Source organism: Diadema antillarum, unplaced genomic scaffold (genome assembly GCF_040938485.1).
Source record: "Diadema antillarum isolate AM-2024a unplaced genomic scaffold, OU_Dant_1.0 seq00000284_RagTag, whole genome shotgun sequence".
NCBI classification, from domain to species: Eukaryota; Metazoa; Echinodermata; class Echinoidea; order Diadematoida; family Diadematidae; genus Diadema; species Diadema antillarum.
Genome location: NW_027271312.1, coordinates 102,771 through 120,535, shown reverse-complemented (window position 1 = coordinate 120,535; position 17,765 = coordinate 102,771). Strand labels below are relative to the sequence as shown.

Here is a 17,765-nt window from a genome sequence, read left to right as displayed (position 1 = left end):
GCATCACCCATTTCACATCCTAATATGTGCACGGTTTTCCCCACATTTTTTTATTGATTTTTCTTGACCAGATTACAAATGATGGACCTTGTGGTCATGATTGCAGCCAAGAACAAATTGAACCCCACGGGTCATGTGATCATTCCCAGCAGTGCCAGCAGGACCGACATCTCACAGGTAACTGACTGAGTGACCTTTGAACCCTTCCCCACCACCCCCCCCCCCCCCCCAAAAAAAAAAAAAATATATATATATATATAATATTCCTACCCCATCTCTCACTTCTTGAGGTATTTCTGAAATGCTGCCCCTGGCTGCAAAACCCACATACTGGTTGCCATGGCTTATCAGTTTTCATCTCTCTCTCCCTCTCTCTCTATCTCTCTCAGTTGTTCTCCATTTCTCTACTTTTTTTTTTCGTGAATGTCTTTGTATAATCCATCCCCAGGGACTGTAAATCAGTGGCTATTTTACCCAGAAAATGATGATCTTGTTTGTAATAGTTCTTTTTTTTTGCCACAATGCCTTCCACAGTGGAATGATTTACGGTAATACAATTTATGATACGCTTAGAATTGGGAGAGTAAAGAAGTGGCTACTGTTAAAACTGAAATGTTTGCATGCATTTTAATTTCACAAATTTGGCAAGAGTTAAGATTTGCAAAATTAAGTGCACACGAAAGTTCTTGTGTATTGACCGATTCTGTGACGCGCTTTGTGTATTATCGGCATGGGCAGCGCCATTACTGCGGTGTCCCAGCCGACCCCCCCCCCCCTCCCACTTCCCCACCCCTCTCCCTACATTAGCACGCGCACGGAATGAAAAACTGATGCATGGTTGCTTTAGCCAATAGGCGTCTCATACTGAGTGCGCGAATGCTTGCTTAGTGCACGAACCTTTGTTACAAGTGCGCAATAAATATGTTGCCTGGGGGGTGGGGGTCGGCTGGGACACCGCAATTTGAGGTAATGACTGCGCCCAGTGCCACAAATTGTCTGCTGCCCTCAACGAACCCGAATCGGTCAATACTGTCTGCCTTGAATGCCAGTGGCAACTCACGAAAATTTCATGCCGCGAAAAAGATTATCACCTCAAATTTGCGAAAATTTCATGCCACATAAACATCTTGCTTTACAGTACTTTGAAGAAGAGTTTCTTGATTCTGTGCCAGCTTCTAGAACCATGTTACACCCCTTTTCATGATATATATTATGACATGCAAGAGGGACAAGACAGGAGGACACTTTTGGAGAAGAGGAGCATTGTTCTAAAAATGTTAATGAGTGTGCCGTAGAAACGTGATTACCAACGGGTTCTGTTTGTCAGTCTAAAAGCCCTCTTGGTTTACCTACCTTGGTTTTGTGTTTGCCTTTCACCTGACTAAAGTTCAGCACAAGCTTAGCAGGGGAAATCCAGTTTAATGAATGCTATTCTACTGTATGTATATAATCTGTGTTATAATATATATCTGTGATAGCAGTCACTAGACCAATATTTGCTCAATACCCAATAAGACCAAAAAACAAAACAAAGGGGCAGTGTGGATTTTAGAGTACGCAGTGAATACAAATATTGATGAAAATTATGGAGAGAATTGTGAGGTTTCCACTTGTGAAAGCCGTGATGAAAAGAAAGCTGTCATTTACCAGAGCATTACATTTTTAAAGGTTATTTTAATCTTGCATTTCTGTATTTTTATAAAATTCAGTGATATAGGCATGTATATTAATGCTGAAGTAATAACCAATGAATGAAAGTTCATGTAAATGCAGGGGGAAAATATTTTAAACTCCCTGGGGTTCAGCTTATCTGGCCTGCCCTCACAGAGAATTATTAACCCGTGCTATACGGGAACCTTGTGGCCTGTGTATTAGGTCTATGGGGATTTCAGAATTCAGCATGGAATGGGTTAAATGAGAGCATTGTCAGCCTTTGAAGCTCATTGGTTTATTATTATGTGCTATTTCTTTTTATTTTCATTATATTCTTATTCTTTTCCTTTTTACATTGACATTTCAGTTCAAAGCCAGTCAGAGGATAGGTGAGCTGGACACCACTAAGCTTCAGATTGTTCCCAAGTTGAGCCGTGGGGAGATCCAGTCCCTCAAGGGATCAGAGAAGAGAAAAGCTACTCAGTTTGAGGTGAGTCTGGGGACCTCTTCCTCCAAGTGCTTTTTTGTCCCTTTGTGGTGTGTGGGGTTTTGTCCTTCTTTCCTTCCTTTTCTGCAGTCACCATCATCTTTTGTCTCCTTTCTACATTTTGTTATCTTCATCTTCTTCTTTTTTTACTTTTCCACACTCTTCCTCATCTTTTCTTCATTCTTTGTTTTGTGTTTTTCTTTTTGTCTTCCTCTTCCTCCTTGTCATCATCATCATCATCATCACCATTGTTATCATCATCATCACCATCATCATCATCATCATCATCATCATCACCATCACCATCATCATTATCATCATCACCATCATCATTTTCATTGCCACCGCCATCATCATCATCATCACTATCACCATCATCATCATCGCCATCATCGCCATCACCATCATCATCATCATCATCATTATCATCACCATCATAATCATCATCACCATCCTCCTCCTCCTCCTCCTCCTCCTCCTCCTCATCATCATCATCATCATCATCATCATCATCATCATCATCATCATCATTATTGTCATCATCACCATCACCATCATCATCAATATTTCCATCTTCTCTCAAATCTTTCCTCCCTATTTTTGTTCCTTTTCTCCTTCCATTTGTATTGCTCTTTTTCATTTACATTTACACATAGATAGTAGCTTGTATTTTCTTTTTTTTTGTAGGCTTTTTTTAGCTTTGTTCCCATAATGAGGGATAATACTATTGCAGTCATTATCAATTTTCCATTTCTGTGGCTCTAGTTTCTCTGTGCAATTTCTTGTTTGTGTGTGCTTCATTGTTTGCATTGATTTTGTTTGTGTGGTTAGCTTTTATGTTTGTCATATAAAGCATGCTTTGTGTAGTAAAGTCAGTTAGAGTACACTATAAAGTTACTGTAATGGTCAAAGGGTACTCTACAGCCAGCTAGAACTGTTTTTTTTTTTTAACGATGATGCGGTTGAATGATATGGGCTATTATCAGAAGAACTGCTGTGGTGGTTCTTCACCAGTGTGACCTATGTGAAGGTCTTCTGCATTTTGATGCATCTCATTCGACAGGCTGTTAAAAGAAAATGGATGATAACCTTGAAAAGCTTATCCCCAGAGAATGCTAACGATTTCTATACAATGAATTTTTTGTTTTTCTGTTACAGATAGGAATTCTATAAAATAGGCTGATATTTGATAATCTCTATTTATTGTGCATTTTTTTCCTTATACTGTAAGTGCAGTTATGGCAAGAGTTAACTGGTTTTTTTTCATGTATTTCTCCCAGGGCAAGAAACATATGAAGCAGTATATAACTGGAATATTTTGTATTTAATAAAGAAATATGTTTCAGGAATGAAAACAAATAAACTGTCATGTTTTCTGAGTAAGATATCCCAGTGCCTTTTTCTCCCTACCTGATGTTTGTAAATAATAAAGTGACCTCAGACAAACTTTCATTTCCAAATACAATGTAAGTGAAAAAAAAAAATACTTCTTTTGCACTAATTCCTGAGATTGTTCATCATCTATTTGTGACTTGAAGTTTAACTTTTTGTTGCCAGAGAAATTATTCATGTTGCCTGTCATATCTAGAATCAATCACACAAAGCATGCAAATTGCAATGTCGGCCTACCATGTTGTACATGTAGTAAGAAACTTGCTTACAACTTGTCAAAAGAGTTTTCATTACAGTGTTTTTTTATCTGAAACAGAAGAAAGTTGTCTTTGTTTGTTTTGCCTTCAAGAAATCTTGTGTCTTGATTAGTGTTCTAAACAGAGAGAAAGAAAAAGCACCTAAATCCTTCTTGCAGTGTTTTGTGATCTTGATGAAATGAAACTGGATTGTGTTCCAACTCTTAAAACGTTCACAAACTCTCATTGAAAATCTTATTGTCTTTACCTCCGCCAAGAGAGGAGGTTATGTTTTCGTTACCGTTGGTATGTGTGTTCGTTAGTTAGTTAGTTAGTTTGTCCGTGTGCAAAATAACTTCAAAAAGTAGTAAACGGATTTGGATGAAACTTGCAGGAAAGGTTTAGAATGACACAAGTAACAAACGATTAACTTTTGGTAGTGATCCGAGAATTTTGGGGGAATTTATGGAGGATTTTTGATATTTTGGTAGGTAGGGTCATTGAACTTGAGAGTTCAGGCTGCGCGTATTTGAGGTTTGCATGCGCGCACTGAAGTGCGTGCTCTAGTTTCTGCTAGGGCGAGGCGCGCCTTGCAGCTGAGGGTTTATGACATAACGAAGGCTTCTATTATTGGGAAATCGGGCGACTTTCAGCACACAATGCTAGTATGTATGGGTGGAAATCACTGATATCTCTATGGAAGAACAAGATCAGTGGTGGAAATGAGCTGCACGCTTGGTGGAGGTCTGCGCTCTCAGAGTGCTTTTCTAGTTGTCACTTATTTCATTTATAGCATATTTTGCTCTCTTGAAAAAGAAAATCCCTTTAACCACTCGTGTACCCTGGACTTTGGACAGTGTGTACAAGGCTATGGGGTTTTCTGTGTCAATCAGCACTCAATGCACACAAAGGGTTTAATACTCTGCTCAGTGATCACATGATTATTGGCATTCCAGGAAATCATAATCGTATGCAGTCAAAATTGATTGATGATTTCAATCATCATGGAAGACACTGAAAACTTCAGAAAGGGTAGTGTTAAAATTCAAAAAGAATGAGGAAAAATTTGTGTGAAAAGTCTTGTGCTGAACAGCTTAGACATGCTTATGAGCAATACAGTCTGCAATGATTATGTACGTAGAGTCATGTAAGAAGAGATAGCATCATTATGCATCACAAGAGATTTGGATTTTTTTATTTTGTCTCATAAGAATGATAATCTATAGAGCTCCCTTTAAGTCTGCTAGAACTCACAAAACACTTGTCCTTTTTATAGACCCTGGTAATCCCTCATGGGATTAAGGGATTCTTTGGGAGGAGGTCTGAATTTGAGCTGCGGCTTGCGCGAAGTCGCGGGTATCAGCAAGATGCCCTGATTACACCACCATTTGATACGCCAGTGATTAATGGAAAACGTTTTCCCTCGAAACGTTTTGCGGCTTTTCTCACCGCGGTCATCGAGAAGAGAACCTAAATTTTGGGGGAGTGCATACTGAAGTGATCTTGACATGTGCCGTGTACCATTACCACCTTGTAATCGATTTGTATGTACTTGAGGATTCCATAGAGAGGATACCGTGCGTACGTGTATATACAGATTCATCAGTGAACAATGGATCATCTTTGCTCTTGTAGCGACTTAATCACGCGGGGCCTCGTTCACTTGCCACACCGGGTAAAGCATTTCCAGGTTTTCATTTGTTATTATAAAGTGCTATATTACACCTAGTGCATTTCCGACGATTAGCTGCCAGGTTTTTCGTGCAATTGCATATCTTTGATTCTTAGAACGAAGTGTTGACCAGGAGGATTTAGAGCAATTTATGGGTTTTTTTAAAATCAAGAATTAATACCCTGCACAATAACTTGCCTGATAAGCCTTAATGAATAATGACATGCTAAGAATACCCCCCTGAAAAAAAGGAGACCCACATTTGATCCAACTTCTGTAAACAAATGCATGAAAGGAATTATTAACTCATATTCTCCTGATGTAGTAGGATGCATAAATCAGGTTTATCTCAGGTGTAGTTATTATTGTTGGATGAGCTGAAATAACCTTTCCTTGAGAATGTTTGTTCAACTCTTGTTGTGAAGAACTCACTGTCAACTTTACTGATCATGAATTTGTGAGAGGTTTATTAAACCAAATAGCAAATCACTTCCCAAATCCTCATCACATTTGATTTGTTGATTTGTGACAATTGAGAGTTGTCTTTTTGTGTTGTAGATGTGATCATGGTCATATGTAAGATAGCCTGAGTGATTACTGTTTAATAAAGACATTACCCATTCTTGGTACCAGAAAAAAAAAAAGTTGAGATATTGCATGCTAAGCTTTCTTTAATACAGTGGTTTAAAGGCGCATAGTCTCGGTAGTGTAGAGGGCACTGTTGATGATACTGCCAATCACCGTTAGCATTGATACGAAGATTGCGGAAGTTGAGCTGTCATCAAGAGTAAAGCGCGTAGGTGTTGCTATTAGTAACGTTGCCTTCATTGTCTTCTCTGCGCATCACGCTGTCTGTAGTAATGCCAGGGTGCGTGCATATATGCTTCTTATTATGACATCACAAAAGAAGTTTGTTAAAGCTGTCATCCCCCTCAGCTGCATCATGAGCCGAACTGTGATCGGATCACTGACTACAGTGGATCGGACTTCTTCGGGCTCGGGGGAAATGGGCCAAAGCGTTAGCACTATCCAGGTAAAAGAGGAGTCGATAGCGTAGGGGTCTATAGGAAACTTGCGCTGTGCGCCCGCGTACGCATTTTGACTAAACCACCGGGATCATGTGCCTTTAAAGATAATAAAAAGTTTTGGTACCTCAAAAGTTTCCCTGAATTTCTGTGTTTCAGGTTAAAGTACTTTTCATATAACTAACACTGTGAGACTTACTCGCCCCAAAGTGCTGTCATTTCTTAGTAATCATGCAGTTAACTGCAACCAGCAGCCCCACACGCATAGCGTTATGGGGCTTCGCATTGTAGCATTCAGGATCATGACAGATTTAGTATCGCGGGTAGATATCAACTTAATATCCAAAAAATTCTTCAATTTGAAGACTTACCAATTAAGTTGAAGTATTGAAAACAGGCTTCGGGCAACGTTTGGTTCTGCCGATAGTCCCTTTCTGTTCGAATTGATGACTGAATGTGACTCGGTCGAGAGGACCTCGGGAGAGCTACATGCACTGATTACTACGGTCAGCGCATGCGCACACATCACATGCGAACAAATTTCAAATACATGAACGGATAAGATGTTTGTGTGCGCATGCGCTGGCCGTCAATTCAGTGTAGCTCTCCCAAGTTCCCAAGTCCCAAGTGTCATATTTTACCTTGAAACATACTGTATGTCATACATGTTGTGCATTGACACTTGTACATTGTATGTCATGTGATGACAGAAAGGGTTTACGTCCAATAGAGGAGGAATACCGGTATGTCTCCTCTATTTGACGTTAACCCTTTCTGTACCGAGGACTGTAGATATGAGTGTATTCAATGTTATGATATTTTTTATTCAAAGGGCACTCAAAGCACAAAGATTTTATATACATATCAGTATCAATTTGAGATGTATTTCAGGACAACTGTGGCATGTACGTAATTGATTGCAATTTGTAAAGAAAGAAGAGTGTATCATAATGAATTTCGATCATCGTTCTCCCGATTTGTTCGCAGCAAACCATCCGACTGACAGTGCTGTCCGGTAAAAACCACAAGGCCCTGCTCCGAGTCAACCCAGAGAAGCCCATCCAGGACTTCCTGGCCCAGGTCTACGAGGAGCTGGCCGTCGTCGGGGCCAACGACCCAAGGCTACGCCTCGTCAAGAAGCCCGACGAGGACATCGACTACTCCAAGAGCCTCAACTACTACGAGGTCAATGAACTCCTTCTGGTTGACCTCAATCGTAAGTGACCATTAAGTTTGTGTGTTTGTTTTTTTTTTAGTTGTTGTTTTCCTTGCTCTTTTTATACATGTATGTTGCAGACATTACAAAGTCATGTATGGATGGTTATTCAATGAATTCGCATCGTAAAATATTTGTTCTTATATAGAAACCCAAGCAATTTCTGGTAATGAGAAGAATATTGGCCGGGAATTGTTTTTCATGAGTTTTGTTTTTGTTTTGTTTTTTTGGTGAAACTGACCTTAAAAGTAGAGGGCAGAGGATACATGTGTTTGTAGGTGCATGGGCAATTATTACATCCTGAAATTAACTTTACTGTGAAATACAGCACTTGAAGTTTTGGCCAAAGAAACCATGTAGGAAGATGCATTACATGGTGAATATCAGCAACATTTTGAACCAATTGTTGCAGACAGTGAAAATGTAAACATTCTTTGTAAAATCTCCCAACCTTTCTTTCCCCTCTCCTACTCACTCTTAAGAAATAGTGTAGGGTATGGACAGTAATGTATTTGACTTTAATAATCAATGTTTCATTTCATCACTCCCCTGTCTTATTCATGTCTCAGTAAAAAACAAAACAAAAAAACAATGCATACATAAAGCATGTACTAGTATAAAACAATTGAGTTTTTACATGAGCAGCAGCCACACAACAGGGAAAAGATTTTTATATTCTCACATATGGTGTAAACAAGAACAAGATAGATCTGCCCTTGAACCAGTTGTGCTTTGTGACACGGACACATGCTGGATATCTTCTTCAAACATCATACCCTTGACACAGTGCCTTCAAATACACCGAGAAAGAATGATAGTGTGATAGAGCCATATCTGGGCTGCCAACAACTGCGCATCAAAATCAAGGAAGTTCCAAAGGGCAATCAAGGGAGAGATACCTGTTTGTTGTATAATGCATTTCAATGGGCCCATGTTATTCAGAAATCAGGGAGACGTTTCTGTTCTCTGGTTGGGACATGACATGATAGGCAGTGTTTATCAACTTTCCCATGTTCGAAACGTGTTTCAATACCAGTTATCAAAACGCATTTTCAAATGACTTTCAGATCTCATTTGAGTTGTTGCATTTATCAACTCTGTAGTGAGTTGATGGCGAGGCCTTGTCACTGCGCAGCTCCATTGCCCAGTTTCACCTGAGTAGAAACATGTAGTTGGCAGTGATTGGCATGGGCAGGTCCGAGCTATAAATACATTTCAAAACAACTTTGCATTCATGCAATCACACTATTTGTTAGCATTTCAGAAATGCATTTCTAACTCTATTGAATCAAAACAGCTTTGCATTTATCAACTGCTAAAAACTCCCCAAAAGTTGTTTGGAAACCTTAAATTCTGTGCCACTAAGTGAGTTGATAAAATGCATCCATAGTTTGGCAGAGTAACCTCCCCTGTGCAGAATCTGGAAAACTACGAAGCAGTTTTGCTTCATATGCTTTGGGTCATATGAAACAAAAACAACAACAAATTCTGCAATGAATTTTTGCCTGTTTTGCTTTGTATACTTTGGGTCATTTCCATGCAATGCCCAGGGTGCATTATTCCTTTGCTGGCATGTCTGCTCTATTTTAAATCAAAGGCAGCTCCGAGGAGTTTGTGTGTGCGTGCCCAGATTTGCCCCCACGCATTTTTCATCCCCCCGGGAGGCAATCACATCGCCATGGCAATCTGACATCGCAGCATCGGGGGTGTTGTCAACCCCGGCAGATGCACCTGCCGACTATTTCTCCACGGAATTCCTCTCTTTCTCTTCATCTTGTCTCTTTCTTGTCACTTTCGTGTAATCGTAAAGCTGCATCTAGACAAAGTTTGTAAAAGGGCGTCGGCTCTGGTGTTAAAAAGGCTAGGCGTCCATGTCTTGTGCCATCTCGTGGAGTTAAAGGGATGACTCATGCAGAGAACTGGCTATTCTTGAGTGAAAGCAGTGAAATATAGATGATGGAGTATTTATGTCATTCAAGCTGCTGTTCATTGGCATGACAGTAATTCACTGAAACTTAGCAGATTTTCTGAGTTTAATAGTGTTGGTACACATGCAGTGATGTGGTATTGCTGCAAAATTTATCTCTTCTTGTTTGAATGCAAGTTAAATTATGGGGTTTTTTGTAATGTTTTAATAGGGAAAAAACATATCCTTTGATTTGAAGTTACTGAAGAAATCCAGAGCAGAAGTTTGTGAGGTCTTAGGACTTCAGGAAGTAAGCATTTTGTTTGATTTTTTTTATCAGTAGGCATCCCTTTGTTGCAGCATAATTGTAAAAATTCCTTGATCGCTGCACTTCCCTCATAATTTATATGTACAAATGGTGCAATAGGTAGAACACCACGTCATGTTCTGCTGGCTGTAATCATTAGAGTCATGTAACAGACTATTGAGGAAAGAAGGAAGTATAATTGATGAGGAATTTATTTTGAGAGTCTGTGGTTCCGGCAAGATAGAAACAAACAAGTGCATGACAAACCAACTAAACAAAACAAACACAATTTTATCAGTATGTATTTGTTTGCCAGGTATTGAGAAACTCTGGGTTTGTTATTTATACCCATCCTTTGCTGGATTGCATTTGAAGAAATGCTTTGTACTATTCATTTTTTTTTTGTAGACCAGTATGCACTCTAGCATGAAGTTTGGAAATGCCTTGCATTCATTTGTGAGAAGGGGGCCCCCTCAGGCAATTTTGAACTCATATTTGTATGCAAATTGGCATCTACAAGGGGAAATATCTCTGGAATGTGGTCATTCTTTAACTGATGATCCTTCCCTTTGTCAAGTTCAGGAGGAATCATATGATTCGCTGCCCATGGGCAGATTTTCTAATATGCTAACTCCCCTCAATAATGCTGAAAATTGCACTTCACGCATGGCCTCGTTCCTTAGTCCCAGCCCTGGCTAGAGTTTGCTGGGCAGGCTTATAGTTTACACTGCTGATGGGACTTGAAAGTCTTGAAGCTGATGAAGGCAAGATAAAAGGACAAACAATCCCTATCCTTAGACAAGTTTACAGGCAAGTATTAAGATTTGATATGTAGGTTCATTACACTTGGATCAAATGCTTTTGTAAGCTTGCATAATGATGGGAGGGGGGAGGGGGTAGAGGGGAGTCAGTGCATTGAGAACCAAAATGTAAAAAGGCGTTGGTTTTCCGCAGACGGGGTTGTATCCGTGTCAGCTTTGCAATTTAGGAGAGTAGAGTCGCCATCTCTTTTTGCATGACAATCAGTGATGCTTGAATTTGTCTAGTCCTTTTGAGTTGGTGTATTCAAATGGTGGTATTTAATCATTTCAACCCAATCTGGGGAATAATCATCGTTGGCATTCTGTACTTCCTGCTCTTTTTATGTGCTATGCTATTTTTCGTGGAAAAAAAAATGACATTAGCCCCGATTGTATTTGTGCAAGATATAGAAATGCTATTCATCATACATGATGTCAGCATTTATTTTCCAGAGTAATTTCTGCAGTGAGTTGTGTTATGAACATTTTGTTCAATGACAGACTGATGCTATTCCTCTATGGGAGATTCAGGATCTGTCGTCAAAAATATATTTGCGTTGAAATGATTTTAAAAGAGTTTGATTGCAAAATGGGGTAACTCCATTCTTGTTAATTTGAGGTATTTGCAAATAAACCTGCTAAAGAAAAAGAGAGAGAACAACAAAGTTTGGGATTTTTTTTAGTCATAACTTCAAGAATATTTCTTGTTAAGCAACCAGGGAGGTATCATTGGAAAGGTTTTTTCTTCCTCCATCTGATGATGGATTTTACTCTAAAATGTTTGAAATTGGCAGTTATCCTATTTTTGGGATCAAACTCTCCATTTCTTCCTGCTAAATTACCATAGGACTTGATGAATATAAGCAATGTTGGCTCAGTACTGCCTCCTCTCTGCTCTCTGGCTCTGTATTAAAGGCATAATTGAAACCATTTGCAGATGAATTAAAAATCTAGCATTAGTGGATATCTCAAAATAGTTCTAAAATGTGAGTTAGGGATAGAAACAACCAATGTAAAAATTGGAATTGGTATGTTATAATGATGTTAAGTATTTTTAAGAACCGGTATACAAAATGTAAACAATGGTTATGATAAAAATGTTTCCAGACTAAACCATCTACAGTTATGATTTGATGAAAAAAATACTGATATCTCCTTATATTTTAGGCTTTATCATTGCAAAAATTTCATATGGTAGGATGTTTTGTGATACAAAAGACCTACACATATGCATTAAATGTCATATCTTGATTTTTTTTTTAAAATTACTATTCCCAAATGTAAACAGGACCTTCAACCCCTTGAAGATGAGTCCCGAGAATGCTCAGGCAGGTGTCTATGGGATATGCGTGTCATAGCAAAATCATTCAGTCCTCAACAGGTTAATAGTGTAGACCGGCAGGTGAAAGCTCTTGCGCTGATAGTGAGAAAGATTAGTCACCGATCAAATATTTACGATGCTCTAGTGTACCTTACACTTTGAACAGATCTACTCCCACCAACGCCCAGGGGGTTTCCAATTTCCTCTTGATTTTGTTGTTGTTGTTGTTTTGTTTTGTTGATGTCACTTCACAAGTGGTTGTCTCAACTTTCCTGCAATAAACTGCAGGGTATAAGAATCCTGGTGGGTGTATATATACAGCATATCATGTTTAAAGGAAGACTTCAGTCTGTGTTTATGCTGGCTTTCGTAAAGTTGAATGAGGAGACAGAAATGGGACTGTCAAAGTTTCTTACAAATTACATTAATTAGGCCAAGCAGAGAAAGATATGGAAATTTGAAGTTAATAATTTTCTTTCACAAAATGCTAATATGATCACCCAAGCTAGTGATATCAAGGAGGTACTAGGCGAGCACAGTACCTCCTTGGTGATATCATATCCTCATGACTGCCAATTTGATGTGAATGTAATCCCTTTTTTTTTTGGGGGGGGGGGGTTGTGTCAATAATAAAACGATGAACCTTTTCAACTTTACGAATTAATCATCCCTAAATTACAGGAAATCATTGGTTATAATAACAGTTAACTATTAACATGAAGCAAAGTTTCCTTTCTGCCAAAAACAATGGAGACACTCATTTATTTGAAATTCAAAGATATGTTGTATGAAGACAATCTAAATGACTAATAAGATCAGTCTTGTCAGTATAACCATTTATGTTTTGCCCTCTTCTCTTTTGGAAGAGGTTTTTATTGATGAGTTTGTATTGATGAATTCTTCAGAACACAATTCAGCTAGTCTTCAGTGGGTTAATAAGACCATGATTGTTTATACTTCAGCAGGTTGCTGTTTTTATCCTGACACAGACAGGAGACTTGTGTCTACGCCTGTACTGCCGCAGACATTGGCTTTTACTATTACTTTTCCCCTCTTTATGATTTTGGTTTATCTCAGCTAAAACTTTATGATAAGTGGATATATGTTTGTCAGATCAGGTGCAAGAACAAACTGAATTCAGTTAGCATCTTATTAAGCTTTTATTATTTCAAGTAGAATTCTGCATGAACAAATACTGTATACGCCATATATTTAGCGAGTCTAAATTTTCACAAATCGGAACTTCCCGATGATTTCACGAGTGGTTTAATTCGCGATCGTGGAGTCCTGTACCAAACGGAAAAATGTATATGTGTACCTCACATTCATAGCATGATCAGAGTCAATATTTCCGCGTGTCTTTAATTTCACAAATAGCACCTGACTCACAAAATTTGCGAAAATGAAAACGTTGCTTTCCCTACCTGTTTGTCATTTTGCCTCTGACGAAGATTCTGCTAGGATCGAAAGCTCAGGCCCCTTTTGACTCCAAAATAAAAACCTTGCGAAATATTCGGCGTATACAGTATTGAATCATGTGTTTTTTTATGTTGTCATCTTTACCATTTTTTTTTTGTGTGTCCCATGTTACCATGACAGCTCCTCCACCTCCACAAGAGCCAGAACCTGCTCCCATAGAGAAGAAAAAGAAGAGCATGTTTGGCAGGAAGAGCAAGAAAAAGGTAATTATGCAAAATGGGAGGGACTTCTAGGGGTTTCATACTTGTGAAAACACTCACTTGTTGTGTGTTGAGAAACATGTTTCATGCTATTGAATTTATCAATGTATTTTTTTTTCATGAAAGTCTGAGAGGAAACTTGAATTAGATATCTCACAATTTTGTTCCTTAGTCGTGTCAACTTAATTTTGATTTGAAAGTGTTTCTAGTCAAGTTTGGCTCATTTCGTGTTGTGTGATCGCAATATGAGCAATTTGACGTCCAAAACACGTCAACTGAGAAAAAAGTTTCAGTAACCTGATTACAAACAAGTTCTTTTGTAAGTCTGAAAACCATCTACAATGTGCCCAGTTTCAGTTTTTACAAGATTTCCCTTCAGCTTCAAGGACTGACATTTAACATTAATGAGGAAACAAGCATTCCATTGATGAAAGCATTCTTTCTGAGCCTTTCCAAATGCCTGTGAAGTCCATGTGTTGATGAATCTCACTTTAAAGGGATGGTATAGTTTTAGTTCAGATGGGGTTTCAAGTTTCCAACATTTTTTTAATGATGATTTTTTTTTTTTTTTTGGAGATGATTAGAAGCCTCTTGTGAAAGAAAATACAACTCTGTAAGTGAAATTCAAAGTTTATGAGATGAAAATTGGTTTTGAAATGGCTGACATATCCAAAACAAAGCAATTGTAATAAAAGGTGGGACCAACGATCTTGAAAAAAAATCCTCACCTCAACCAATACTGTACCATCCCTTTATAACAAGGCAGAGGAAAGAGGACCATGGTCTCATTTTTTGTTCAGATATTGTACTTGCAAGTTTTGTTCTTTTATTGTTTTATTTACCTTGTTTTAGTATGAAAAGGTATCTTTGTGTATCTTTTTGATTATTGTATCTCCAAACCAATGGTAAATAAGTTGAAATTGAATTGAAAAAAGTCACAATGATTGAAAACTCACGGCTAGTAAGTTCTCTCTTTGCTGCTGACGAAGTGACCGTGATTATTACAATTTTGGTTACTGTGTACTTCAAACCCTTTATGCAACTGGCTTTAAGAAGAGCGTGTAATGCGAGATCATTAGAGGGCATTAGAGTCACCCTGACAATTTGATGACTCACTGCATGTGGCACAATACTAGTAGTTTGCAAGATTTCTTGCGATAAATCCCCCCAAACTGAGATATAAATCTGAAGATAGGACTGTAGTAGCAAAGGCTGCAGACTGTGCAGTTTATTTGCATGTTAGATTTCCCTATATGATATCTTTCTGTAACTGTCTGAGGCTAGTGTGTTTTGATGTGTGAAAGCAACTCTTTGACCCCGTTTACAGTGCAAGGCGAGGCCACGGCCGAGCCCGCCTTCATTTCAGTGTAAACGCGCAAAAGGCCAAATGCGAGGCCAAAATTGGCCGCGCATTTGGCCACGCTCTGGAGGTGGTCTCGGCCGCAGCCGAGCCGCGGCCGAACGCGGCCTTTTCTCAGTGTAAACGCAAACTGGGCCAAATGCGCGACCAATTTTAGTCTGGCTTCCAAACCTTCTGCCCATACTATTTCGTTATTCAGGATATTAACCCCCTCAATGTTGAAAGCTAGTATAGTTTAAAGTGGTTTTGTCCTGCAAAGGATTTTTCCTTTGGCGAAGGCCTTTGCCTGAACGGCGACTTCGTCGCCACGGAATCCGGTTGGCAAAGGGTCTGAAAACCAGACTATACCAAATTGCGTTTGTTTACAAGCAGAGCACCACTACGACAAAATATTGAAAGGTTTGAATTAAAAGCGCGGCTGGGCCCGGCAGTGTAAACGGACAAAATTGCGGGGCTCGGCCTCGCAATTGAGGCTTGGCTCGGCCGCCGCTCGGCCCAGCCCGCACTTTAAACGGGGTCTTTTTCTAGAAGAGGAAAAGAAAAAATATCTTGAGTTCTTATGCAAATGAATTCTGCTAGAGTGGATGATAATGTAATGCGGTTAGAGAAATAATTCATCTCATCATGAGGAAGTGACATTTATAACTAGTGTGTATGTGCACTCCACATGTTTCATAAATTAGGACTCATAAGACAATTTGTCATTAAATCCATGCCTAAAAATGATGGCAACAGAATGAGAATTGAGTATTTTGAAGAAAAGCAAAATTAGCAATTTCTCACGTTGGAGATTTAGATAGATTGCATTGTTGTCACAGGAGGAAATCTTTTTGGTTGTCTTAATATTTTCATAGATCATATCAGAGAACTTACCTAAATTGCAAAAAAAAGGAAGATACCACCCCCAAAACCATTGCATATACATTATATTTTTATGATAGTTGTTTGTAACATAAAGCTACTCATTCAGTACTTTGTTCTCACGGGCAAGTGGATGTAGGGGTTACATGAATAATTAATGCATCACAGATGTGTATCTCAGTGAGTTTAAAAACCAACATGACTGTTTAGTACAAATGACCTTTTTCTGGTCTTGTGCAAAATGGAAAGACAAACTGGAATATGGATGGTGTCATTATTTAATCCCCTGACAGGGTGAAGTTACCCTTGAGCCAACAGCTGAGGTGGCAACCAAACCTGCAGCAGCAGCACCACAGAAGGATATGGTGGTGGAATCTGCCCAAGCAGTCACCGCCCATGCACCTGCAGTGAAGCAAGCATCGGTCGAGAGCAATGACAGCGTCCCGGGTGAGAACACCCTAAAGAAGCGGCGACCGGCGCCCCCGCCACCGTCTGCGGCCAAAAAGGAACACTCATCCCAAGGGGGCCAGTCACCAAAGACAACTCTCGAACGGGCGTCGCACGCCGTGTCCAAGAAGAGGCGAGCGCCTGCACCGCCACCAGCGGGCGGTGCCCCTCTGCCCCCAGCCGCGCCCCTTCCCTCAGCGGCGGCACCGGATGTCACCGTCAATGGTAACGGCGACGCCTCCCCGGCCATGTCTGACCAGGAGAGGCGGATAACCTTTGGGAATGCGGAGGTGATGGAATCTGGGTCGGAGTCGGCGTCTTCCGTTACTCCGTCTCCGGCGGAGACCCCATCATCGACGCTTGAGCGGAGGAAGGATGGTGGGGACGCCACCGAGATCCAGCCACAGGAGGTGGACGTGAACCTCGCCGAACTCGATGCAGGTATACAAATCACGCTTGCTGGAAACCTTGCTTGATATTTATTGGGCATATCGGATGATTATCAAGCATTTATTATGAATGGAGTGTATGCGATTTAACATATCTATTTATCGCTGAATATATCAGATGTAGATAGTGTAACAAATCAATGTATTGTCAATCAGATAGTGCGTACATCCAGTATGAATAACCTTGAAAATGTTGACCCAGTATATTGTGTGAAGAAATTGTAAAGAACTGTTCAGAAGAGTTGGTAAGAGCCTTTTGATTTTTCAGCTTTTGGATATTTTTGCTATGCATTGCTATTGCATGTCCTTTTGCTGCTTAATGCCTATATAGTCTCAGTTCCAGGCTGTTGGCTGTCAACCTTCCCTGCCACTACTCCATTCCACTCATACCCTGCCCAAAACTATTGGTGAATCTTTTTTTTAGAGTCGAGACTATTCCCTCTCATGCATATTTATCTTGTCAAGACACACTTCCAAAAAGCCCGAGTGCAAGTTTTGAAAACCTCTGGAAAATACAAAAACTAAAAAAAGAAAGACATAAAATATAATTATGTGCTTCAAACTTTGCCTCTGTGTTACAGTTATCAGATGATAGATGTAAAGAGAAAGAGTGGACAAGAAACTTCCACAAGAAGAAATATGACAAGAATCTGTGCCAATGTGAATGTTACAAAAACTATTCACTTATTCCTCCATTTTTTTTTTTTTCATCGGTCACTCGTCGGAAGCAAAGTCTGTTGCTGCCGGCCACCCACCTAAGTGTATCAGCTGGCAGTCTGATGAATCCAACGTGTACTGGTCAACTATTGGGTCAGTGTCAGACGATCTTGCCTCATTGGATAACGCCTGGGATGTCTGACACTGACCCGATGGACGGCCAGCACAAGTCAGATTCATCAGACTTACATCCGATACATTTTGATGGGTGGCCTGAAACAACAAACTTTGCTTCTG

The 17,765-nt window shown here is 39.7% G+C and overlaps 1 protein-coding gene across 8 annotated transcripts in view; it reads left to right on the top strand.

Annotated features, from left to right (window-relative positions):
- Window positions 1-17,765, top strand: part of LOC139729986 (uncharacterized) — an 86,849-nt gene that overhangs the window by 43,616 nt on the left and 25,468 nt on the right. For all 8 annotated transcript variants that reach the window (XM_071640908.1, XM_071640905.1, XM_071640906.1 and 5 more), the window contains 5 exons: window positions 72-177; window positions 2,021-2,143; window positions 7,453-7,681; window positions 13,615-13,697; window positions 16,209-16,803. In XM_071640908.1, coding sequence (XP_071497009.1) covers window positions 72-177; window positions 2,021-2,143; window positions 7,453-7,681; window positions 13,615-13,697; window positions 16,209-16,803 — 1,136 coding nt within the window. The remainder of the gene's footprint in view (window positions 1-71; window positions 178-2,020; window positions 2,144-7,452; window positions 7,682-13,614; window positions 13,698-16,208; window positions 16,804-17,765) is intronic.